Source organism: Pinus tabuliformis, chromosome 1_1 (genome assembly GCF_031772625.1).
Source record: "Pinus tabuliformis cultivar Carrire ecotype Pingquan chromosome 1_1, CPIR1, whole genome shotgun sequence".
In the NCBI taxonomy this organism is placed as follows: domain Eukaryota; kingdom Viridiplantae; phylum Streptophyta; class Pinopsida; order Pinales; family Pinaceae; genus Pinus; species Pinus tabuliformis.
This window is the reverse complement of record NC_142297.1, coordinates 483,143,491-483,154,381: the sequence shown is the minus strand read 5'-3', so window position 1 is coordinate 483,154,381 and position 10,891 is coordinate 483,143,491. Positions and strand designations below refer to the sequence as shown.

The following is a 10,891-nucleotide window of genomic DNA, read 5'->3' as shown; positions in this document are numbered from 1 at the left end:
GAAGGAAATGAAGAGCATATCAGCCTCGCATCTGAATATGAGGAGGACTCGGAGGAGAGAGACTCTGAAACAGATAACTCGCAAGTCACTCCGATTAAATCGACAAGGGGCCGGAAATCCAAGAAGAAACAGCGGGAGGAAAAAACTTATCTAGATGTCCTCCAAGGGTCTCAAAAAACCCTCAAAGGAATGATGAATACGAGATCTGGGCGTAAGAGTAACAGGGCTCCAAAAGGAGCCTCAATCCCCCAAATCAGTAAATAATGAAATACGTCTCCTGGAACTGTAGAGGATTAGGCAGCAGGTTGAAAGAGGAAGCCGTCAAAGACATAGTGAGAATATATTCGCCTGAAATCCTTCTCATCCAGGAGACTAAGCTAGAGGAACCCCTCCTCCTCCAATCCAGTAAAGTATTTTGGCAAAAAGGTCAAGGAAGAGCGGTAAGTGCAAGAGGAGCTTCTGGTGGAATAGCCACCTTCTGGAATAGCTCCATTTATGATCTCATCCAAGAAAAAAGCAGTCCCCATTGGCTTTTCACTCAGCTCCTTCACAAAGATTCAGGTCAACAAGTAAGTATGTTTAATTTATATGCTCCCGTTTTGCCAGGGGAGAAAAAATTTTGTTGGAACTCGCTTCAATCATTTCTTTCAGAACAAAATCCAGGAAATATAATCATTGCAGGGGATCTGAATGTCACCCTTGCTCTTGACGAGAAAAAGGGAGGATCCATTGTCAGGGACCCTGCTAGAGAATGGGTTGAAGACATTATGTTGGGCTGGGACCTGGAGGATATAAAACCTACTTCAGGCAAATTCACCTGGTCCAACAAAAGATTAGCCCCAAATCATATAGCTGCCCGTTTGGACAGATTCCTTGTCCATTCATCCTTCCTGACTTGCGGTCTAATGGCCACTTCTAAAATTCTTCCAAATCTCATTTCTGATCACAAGCCCATCCTCCTTGAGCTTTCACTGGATGGCAATTTAGGCCCCATTCCATTCAGGTTCAGCCCTCTGTGGATTCAGCAAGAAGGATTTCAAGATGTAGTTTCGGATGCCTGGAATAGGCCTGTCCATGGTTCCCCTTTCTATGTGTGGGAAGAGAAAATTAGAGTTTTAAAAAGAAGTCTTAAGGAGTGGGCCAAAAGACTGGAAACACCTACTGCCAAAAGAAAAGAATCTCTCAACATCCTTGCTGCCCATCAAACAGCAATGGAGAAGAGTCCTGTAACTCAAAATCTCCTTCGAAAAGAAGTTGAGCTGCAAAAAAAGGTTCATAAATCCAGCAGGGAGGAGGAAGAATTCTGGAGACAGAAATCTAGAAATTTATGGTTAAAGTCCGGAGATAGGAACACCAGCTTCTTTCACAAGCAAGCCGAAGCCAGAAAGCACTTCAAAACAGTTTTTGAGATACAATACCAAAACACAGTTATAAAGGATTTTGATGGCATTAAGAGAGCAGCTTATTCTTTCTTCAAAGATCTTTATTCGGCTCCTGAAGAAAACCCTATAGATCCCTAGACCTATCCAATGGATTTAATTCCCAAGAGCGTTAAGGATTTGGACAACGTCATGCTGACTGCTCCGATCAGTGTGGATGAAATAAAGCATATACTAGACTCTATGGAGCCTGATAAAGCCCCAGGTCCTGATGGGTTCACTGTCAGGTTCTACTTGGCCTGCTGGTCGACAATCAAAAAAGATTTACTGAGAATGGTCAGGAAATCCCAGAATTGTGCAAAGCTGGGCGGTGGCATCAATTCGGCATTTCTAGCTTTGATTCCAAAGGAGAAAGGCGCTGCCGACTTTAGCAGATTTAGGCCCATATCATTATGCAACTCTGGCTACAAACTGGTCTCCAAAATAATAGCCAACAGGTTAAAGAATATTTTGCCAGCCATCATCCCTGAAAATCAAGGTGGATTCATAAAAGGAAGAAAGATATTGGATAACATTGTGCTGGTACAAGAAGCTGTCCATTCAAGTTGTCAAAGAAAAGAGAAAGGTATGGTTATAAAGCTCGACCTGGCTAATGCTTTCGATAGGGTTAGACATGATTTTTTGTTCAATGTAATGAAGAATCTAGGTTTCTCAGACGTCTTCATAAACTGGGTGAAAGCCTGTATTACCTCACCATGGATCGCTCCCCTGGTCAACGGCCGCTCAACTGACTTCTTCCAAGCCTCTAGAGGCCTCAGACAAGGCTGTCCCTTGTCCCCTCTCCTTTATGCTATTCAGGCATCGGTCCTCAGTTTCCAGCTTGATCACAATCAGCAGACCCAAATACTTCCAGGCCTTAGAACGACTCAGAGGGTAAAGGATATCAACCATGCACAGTTTGCAGATGACACTTTGCTGATTGGAGGAGCCAGCCTAATCTCTGCCAGATCCTTCAAGAAGAAGCTGGAAATTTACAAATCGATCTCAGGAAGCAAAATTAACTATCGGAAATGTTCAATCTATGGCTGGAACTGCACGACAAAGGAGCTGACTGACATAGCAAGGCTTTTAGAAATGGATGGAAATCGTAATTGGGAGTCTTTTAAATATCTCGGGATCCCAATCTTCAAAACCAAACCCAAACTGGCCCATTGGATGCCACTGCTCGATAAGTTAAAGAACAGAATCCAAGCTTGGGGTGCCTCATGGCTGAATAATGCAGGGAAAGTCATATTGATGAAGTCAGTCCTTATAAGTATGCCGCTTTACCAAAACACAGTTCTTCTCGCCCCCAAATCCTTTCTCAGCAAAATGGACAGTTTGTTGAGAAGATTCCTATGGGAAGGTGGGAACAACAATGACAGAAGGATCCATTTAGTGAATTGGGAGACCATCAAGAAACCTCTTCTGGAAGGCGGCCTCCATCTTCGTAACTTGGCTGCTCAAAACCTCGCTTTGGGAACCAAGATCTTGTGGAATCTAGTCTCCGGTAAATCTAGTTGGAGCAAAAGAGTCATCTGGAAGAAATACTACCAAGGGCAACGTCTGAGATGCCTGGATAAGCCTCCAAGAACCTTAAAAGGATCTCCAATCTTCAACCTTTGCAAACAAGCTACGGAGCATTTCAGCCAGCAGCTTTACTGGATCCCAGGTAATGGCAGAAAAATTAATATTTGGGAAGATTCAATTCTGGGAGACCAGCCTTTGATTCAAGTTGAGGGGCTTGCAAATATCAGAGCTTGGCTCCAGTCCTCCAACTTGCATACCTTGTGGGACATTTCCATCTGGAAGAACGATCCTGATAGGCTCTGGGATTGTTGGAATCTGGGAGAGATTCCTCAAATGTTGCAGGGGGAAGCTTCACTTCTGTTGGATATGCTTCAAGGCAAATCCCCCTCAAAGGCCAACTCTAAAGACAAAAGAGGCTGGGGCTCCCTCTCAGGCTCTTACACAGCTGCCGAAGGTTACAAAAGAATTCTGGCTATCCCTTATGCTCCCCCTAATCCAGCTATTTGGAAATTTATATGGGATTTCCCCTCTCTCCCCAAAATTGACTTTTTCTGTTGGACTGTTGCGCACAATAGCATCCTCACCAGAGACAATTTGAGAAGAAGAGGGATGGAAGGTCCCTCCAGATGTCCCCTTTGTTTGGCTGCTGAAGAAAATGTCAATCATCTGTTGTTGCTCTGCCCTTTTGCTCAGGTAGTATGGAGGGGATTTCTGAGGTTAAACCATGTAAACTTTGTTCTTCCAGAAAGTATATCTAATCTATTCCGAACCTGGGTCATTCAATCTCCCTTTTGCCTTAAAAGAAAAAAATTTCTCAAAAAAAGCTGGATGTGGATCCCTAAGTTTATATGCTGGAAGCTGTGGTTGGAAAGAAATAACAAGACTTTCAGAGGAGAAAGCTGCAATCCTACACGGGTAATTTCTAAAATCAAAGCTCTGCTAGGCGAGGCTTTGGAGGCCAATACTATTCCCAGGAATGAACTGAAGTTGGTCAAAGAAGAGGAGCAATGGCTCCAAGATCTGGTACCGAACCTGAACGAAAGATCCGCTCCATCTGCTCCTATCCATGCCATCTGGGAGATCAGATTGGAGGAACAGGAGTTTATAAAGTGGAGATCAACCTTAGATGAATATTGTTTGTTTTTTGATGGGGCTTCTAAAGGAAACCCTGGGGAGGCAGGCAGTGGTGGGGTTCTCTTGAATCTTGGTGGGGCAACAGAATTGAGATTCCATTGGGGCCTGGGCATCGAAACCAATAATAGAGCAGAGGCCCTAGCACTGTGGCAAGGGCTGAACCTGGCAATCAATCAAAACATCCTCTCTCTCTGTGTATTTGGAGACTCTAGGCTCATCATCCAGGCAATGTCCTCTCATAATTCTCCTCATCAGATCCATTTAGCCACTGTTATCAAAAAAATTCAACTCCTGTTGCCCAAGTTCAGGAAAATCTCCTTCTTTCACATTTTAAGGGGGCTCAACTCTCAAGCAGACTTGGAGGCCAATCTTGGCTCCCGCTGCAATCGAAGAGCTCTGGTGGTTAATTCGAGGGAATCCTTCTGTCCTATTCCTTAAGGTTCTAGCTGTTCGATCTGCTGTTTCGGATCCATTGGTTTTCGATGCTCTGTCCTCCTCTGCATCCCTGGTCCTTCCCACAGGTTAGCTTCAAAGCTGTAAGAAGCCTTGATTTCAGCTCAGATATCCTTCTCATCTTGCATGAGATGTAGTGTATGCTATGTTTGAAATTGGCAATGAGAAAAATAATCTGGGTCCATCTCATCCACTCTATTGGCAAAAGGAGAGTCAGGCAAGAGTGTTCTCTTTCTCTGTCTGCAATTCATTGACAATGGTGCCTTTCTGTGCTTTGATAATGATGGAATAAGGACCTGGGCATTGGACCCTTTGCCGGTGCTTACAGTCAAGGACAAGCAATCCAATAAGCTCCTTCGGAATGATTTGCTGAGGATGTTTTCACAAAAGCGACGAAGCAGTTGAATGTTCTACCTCAGAGTGCGCTTGCTGTGGAGGTTTCCGATGACATTTGGAAGCAGTCCAGTAAGCTTTCTCCGCTTAAGTCATCTCAGATCCAGACCGAACCTATTAAGCATCCGCATATGGATTTCCGCTCAATTCTGATCAACCTTAAAGCTCTTCAACCCCGGATGGAGGCACTTGCTTTGTAGTTTCAAATATCGCATTTCTGTGCTTTGAAGATACTCAAGCCACCTGTATATCCTCCAAAGAAACCGAGGACCCTCTTAAGCTCGATTTCCATTGCATACTGGTACAGGGATGGTCTAAAGAAAACAGCTGACCTCAATCGTTTCAGTGGTCACAGCCGGGCAACTCCTTCATTCAAGCGGATTCTTCTATAATCAAATCAACTAATGCTTCTGTAATGAACCGCCTGTGGTGCAAAATACTGTTCTGGATGTGAGCTTGACAGAACAGCGAGGAACTCTCTCCTTCAGACATGAACAGATATGTGAAGCTATGAACTCTCCCATCTGAAATGTAATCGCTAGCGGCAGGCTGTTTGCCGCCATAAATAAAAACCATAACCGTTAATGTCAAAAAAAAAAAAAAAAAACAAAAGGAGATAATCCACATATTGATTACAATACATATAACCCATAGAAAGGAATAGACAGATCGACCAAAAAGCAGAGATCCAAAAATTGAAGAGGAGATACCAGCATAATAAGAAGAAAAGGAAAAACGATGCTAAAATGATATTTCAGGCAAATAGCTGCGCATTGCAGAGGAATTGGCGATCAGACATCTTGACAAAAAAATTCATGACAAGCCTGAATTCGCTGAATAATGGCCTGAAGAGGGATCCCCGAACCATTGAAGATGTGATCATTCCGCCAAGTCCACAAAAACCAGCAAGAAATGATGAACAACGATCTCCGAGAAGAGGAATGCTTGCTCCACCAACAAAAGGCATCCTGGACAGAAGAGAAGATGATGAGAGGAAAACCAAACTGCAAAGACAAGACATACCAGATTTTGAGAGTCGAGGCACATTGAAAGAACATGTGCAAGTTTGATTCCCCGTCGTTTAGGCACATAGAACATCTGCTCGGCCCCTGCCATGATTTCCTCTGAAGAACCTCCCATGAAAGATTTTTATTCCAGAATAGCAGCCAAGAGAACAAAATCATTTTGAGAGGACACACAGCCTTCCAGAAACAGGTGGGAAACTACAGCTAAGGACATCCTTCTGTGATAGAGATGAGATTAGCATATATAGAATTTACGTTTGTTGACTGATTGGGATTTTTGAGGCCCCAAACCAGGGAATCTTTAGAACCCGATTGCAAGATTCCTAAGTTGCATAGACTCGTTTTTGTCAAATTCCACTGGGAGAGCATGGATAGAGGGAGGTGAAGATCTTCACCCTCCTTCCAAACCGGGGAAAGTCCCGACCATTCTTTTATCAGCTTATCCTAAGTAAAGCATCCCAGACTATGAAAGGTGTGGAGCAACGGCTGAGGAAAAGGGAGCTCCCGGGCACCTGATATAGTATCAAAACCAATGAGAATACTGGCCCCTGTGCATATCTTCCAGCAGAAATACTTCATGAAGAGGTGTTGTATTTTCCTGTGACTCTGCCAGATGGATGATCCCCTCCCGACACCAATGGATCTTCTCCTGTACCAATAAACAATACTCTTACCTCGAAGGTATTTTGCCTTTATAATTTTACTCCATGGTCCATTGCCAAAAATGCCTCGGTGAAGTGATTTGCACAGAAGGGCATTTCCGAAGGTGCGCAGATTCAAGAGGCCCCATCCACCAGCATTTTTTGGCTTGGAAATAGCCGAAAGCTTGACAAGGTGGATTTTGTCCTGAAAAGAATGACCACCCCACAGAAAATTTGCAATCAATCTGTTCATGTGGTTAATAATGCTAGCAGGGAGAAAAAAAATATGGCCCCAATAAACTGAAAGTTGTAAAAGAACCGCCTGAACAAGGATGAATCTGCCAGCCAGGGAAAGGAGTTTTAATTCCCATAATGAAATCCTTTTATAAAACCGATCTATTAGCCATAGCCAGTCCACATGTGAGTTCCCTTTTGCTTTTAAGGAAAACCCCAGATATTTAAACCCGTGCTTTATAGGAAGAGTAGTGATATTCATCGTATCAGATATCCAAAGGATAATCTCCATATTTGATTCATTATGAAATAGGAAGGATTTTTCCTTATTGATAAACAACCCTGTAACTTTTTGGAAGTTGATGAGGATATCATTTATACAGATCCATGAAGCCTTGGAAAGCATAGCAAAGATAAGGACATCATCCACGAAAAGATTATGAGACAGAGAGACTTCTTTACAGATCTTAACCGGCTGGCATCGCTACTCCACTACTGCTTTATTTATCTGCAAACTGAGAGAATTCATAACCAGAATGAAGAGCAGAGGGGAGAGGGGGCATCCCTGTCGAAGACCCCTCTCAGCCAGGAAGAAAGGCGAAGGAATTCCGTTGACTAATACTGAATATTTGACATTCTCAACGCAGCTCATAACCCAGTTAACACTTTGAGTCTTCAGTACAATTTTAGCAAGAAGGATTCTTAAAAAACCCCAGTCCACACAGTCGTATGCTTTTTGTAAGTCGATTTTGAGGATGGCCGCGTCCCTGTTTTTTGTTAGCATTGAGAACAGAGCCTCTTGTGTCATAGCAACCGCATCCAAAATAAAACGACCCTTTAAAAAAGCATGTTGATCTCCCGAAATAAAGGAATTCAAAATTGGCTTCATCCTTTCCGCAATGATTTTTAATGATATTTTAAACATGATGTTGCAGAGCGATATAGGCCTGAAATCGTGAAAAGTTTCAGACCTCTTTTTCTTTGGAATTAGAGCTATATAAGTTGAAGTGGTGGCCGAATGTATGCTTCCAGACATCCGGGAGGCTTCGACCATGCGCAGCAAGTCTGTTTTGAGAAGATCAAAGAAATGGGAGAAGAATTCAATATTCCCTTTCTATATCAGAGTCTACCTAAAATTTGAAGTAGAACCATGTGACATAGAACAGGCCTTGTTCAAAGAGGATGGCCTTCTAAAAAAGTGCAAACTCTATCTATTACCACACAATGTCACACCTAATTCTTAATTTTCTGGTAAGACAGATGAAAGCATTTCCTTCTTGCGACATAATATCCCAGTCACAAGTGAATCCATTCTAGTAATATGCATAAGCCAGGTCCTATGTTTACCAATTTGGTAGGAGTTCAATCTTTTGAGAGCCATACAAGGTCTAAGAACAAGCTATATAGTATATGGAGATGAAAGAAAGTGTCAGCACAATATGTCAAAGGCATCCATAAGCTCTGAAACAAAACTCCTAAATTTCAAGATCCATTATGAGGATGTTATAATGACAACCCAAGAATGAAAATGCAGATGAAAGTCCAAATATACATATATATCTCGTTGGATGGGTTGATGAATAGTGTCTAAGACGAGATTTTTCCATAGCAACACTATGGAAAATACGGCAAGTTTGTTAAATTAGGCAGAGGATATATTAAAGATGACATGATGTGGAATGGAGAAGATTAACAAACACAAATAAATTTGAAGTTCTAACATCATTATGAGCTGGGGACTTTAAAGAAATTTGTTTTTTAATACGTTGCTAGAGTCTTGCCATAGTAAAAACTCTATGCCCAACTAAAGAAAATACACTTTGGATGGAGAGGTTTTTGAGTTCTTTAACCAGACCAATATTTACACTCACAATACCCACTCTACCTTTTTTTATTTCAGTGTGAATAGAAAATCTAAACCTATCAATTATCTTCTTCAAAAACATAGAGTGTAATCAATGCAAATGATTTATCCCTTATTTTCAATAGTTCATTGATTATTGTCGAGGAGGAGACATAATTTTTCTGGAATCCCAAGCCTCTTCTCTAATCCTCCGAACATGAAATTCTCTATACCCTTGATAGAATGCACAAGGCCTGCACAAGTAATGCATAAGCCAATATGGTTGCTTCACCCCCTCATCAATGCATGGAACTATTTTCTTCCAAAAGAGTGTTTTCTCCATTGAAGAATAATTTCTTTAATAGATACACCCTTAGTTTGTGGTAAGAAGAAGTATATAAAGGTAGTCGTGATAAAGATCCATCCTGGAAAGAATAGGAAAATCATGTTCTTGAAAGTACATAAAATATATAGAAAGGCCTGTGTAATGGAAAATGTGAAAAGAAGGTTCACAGAAACAGTTATGGCTTATCCAGCAGAGCTTGTTTCTAGTGGGAAAATTTCACTTGGCAAGTTCCATCCAAGAGGAAGTTAAAAATAATGGAGAAATGGTTATATGGTTGTAATGTATCTCCTTAGTTTAGGATTAGTTCCTAGAGTTTAGGAGGTTGTTTACAACTACCTATTTTTCAGTGATGTATTTAATATTGTAATATTCATTTGATGTAATGTAGAGTGAACGAGAGTGAGAGTCTCCTCTTTGTTTGAGTGCAGTCTCCCAGGTGCTGTACACACCTGTGAGCTGCAACTCCTTCATTTAATTCAAAGTGTGATTTTTATCTTGGTATCAGAGCTTAGGGTAGAGATAGCCTCATTTTTTTTTAGGGATGTATCATTAGTTACATATATGTAGTGGTAGGAGTGCATGTAAATGTGTCTGTGTGATCAGGTGGAACTGCAGTAACACCTGGAGCGAAGGGTCTCAGATGACTGATCATCTCTGAGCCGAAGAAAGGGTTGGAGCACATTTTTTAGAAGCAGCAGCAGATTGGCGCGGATTTTGTGCAGACAGTCGCACCAATCCAGAACAAAACAGATTGGCGCTATTTTTTAAAGAACAGATGCGCCAATTGGCGCTGGTTTGGGGCTGATAAGCGCGCCAGCAAAATTATAACTAAATTGGCGCGGATCCGTGGCTGTTAAGCGCGCCAATTTCCATGGACACCGTGAATTTTTCTTTTCAGCAATTGGCGCGGATTTGTAGTTGTTCAGAGCGCCATAGAGCCAACCTCTTTCTCTCTGGAAATTTGCAATTTTTGTTGCAGATCGGAGTTGCCCGGTGGTGGCACGTGGAGATTTCTGCTCGGTGGTAGCAGATTTGATTTGCCCGGTGGTGGCGAATTGAGGTTCCTTGATCCGCTTGGATTGGACCTGCCCGGTGGTGGCGAATTGGGGTTCCGTGATCCGCTCAGAGGTAGCAGATCGGACCTACCCGGTGGTGGCGAATCAGAGCTCTGTGATCTGCTCGGTGGAAGCAGATCGGTGTTTTGCCCGGTGGTGGCGCAGTGCAGCTCCTTGATCTGTTCGGTGGAAGCAGATCGTCTTTGCCCGGTGGTGGCGTGTTGGAGCTTGCTTGTTGATCTGTTCGGTGGTAGCAGATCGGTTTTGCCCGGTGGTGGCACAGTGAAGTCCCTGATCTGTTCAGTGGCAGCAGTTCGGACTTACCCGATGGTGGCACACTGAAGTTCCTGATCTGTTTGGTGGAAGCAGATTGGACTTGCCCAATGGTGGCCGATTGGAGTGTTCAGTTGGGCGAAAATGAACAACAGTATAGAATCATACCTCCACGAGTCTGGCAAACTCGATGGAACGAATTTCTCCAACTGGAAATTCAAAATGCAAACTTTGCTGGAGAGCGTAAATGCATGGGCGATTGTTGAAGGAAATGAGCCGAGATCTGGAACAGCGACCCAAGAACAAGATTGGGATAAAAGAGAAACGAAAGCAAATGTTATACTGAAGATGTCCGTTAAGGACAATATTATCCCACATATCAGAGATTCCAAGTCAGCCGTTGATCTATGGACAACGATCAAGAACCTGTACGAGACTCAGAATACAAATCGTGTTCTGGCACTCAAGGGAAAATTTCTTGCATTGAAGATGGACGAGAATGAGTCCGTTGGTGGATTCATGGCCAGAGTCAAGGATCTGAGAGAC

At 42.7% G+C, this 10,891-nt stretch overlaps 2 protein-coding genes across 2 annotated transcripts; both read left to right on the top strand.

The window, feature by feature from the left end:
• Positions 1-263: 263 nt before the first annotated feature.
• On the top strand, positions 264-1,520 carry LOC149213870 (uncharacterized). Its single transcript, XM_089389190.1, has one exon. It carries the CDS (start codon positions 264-266, stop codon positions 1,518-1,520), a length of 1,257 nt encoding a protein of 418 aa, XP_089245316.1.
• A 9-nt stretch (positions 1,521-1,529) lies between these two features.
• On the top strand, positions 1,530-5,128 carry LOC149213869 (uncharacterized). Its single transcript, XM_089389189.1, has 4 exons — positions 1,530-3,641; positions 3,807-4,247; positions 4,438-4,603; positions 4,926-5,128. Exons 1-4 carry the CDS (start codon positions 1,530-1,532, stop codon positions 5,126-5,128), a joined length of 2,922 nt encoding a protein of 973 aa, XP_089245315.1.
• Positions 5,129-10,891: the final 5,763 nt, after the last annotated feature.

Bases quoted from the DNA above. Each gene is read 5' to 3' on its own strand.
- LOC149213870 (XM_089389190.1), top strand. From the start codon at position 264: ATGAAATACGTCTCCTGGAACTGTAGAGGATTAGGCAGCAGGTTGAAA.
- LOC149213869 (XM_089389189.1), top strand. From the start codon at position 1,530: ATGGATTTAATTCCCAAGAGCGTTAAGGATTTGGACAACGTCATGCTG. The intron at 4,248-4,437 runs GCAATCAATCAA...ACTCTCAAGCAG, and splicing joins TGTGGCAAGGGCTGAACCTG to ACTTGGAGGCCAATCTTGGC. The intron at 4,604-4,925 runs GTTAGCTTCAAA...TTTTCACAAAAG, and splicing joins ATCCCTGGTCCTTCCCACAG to CGACGAAGCAGTTGAATGTT.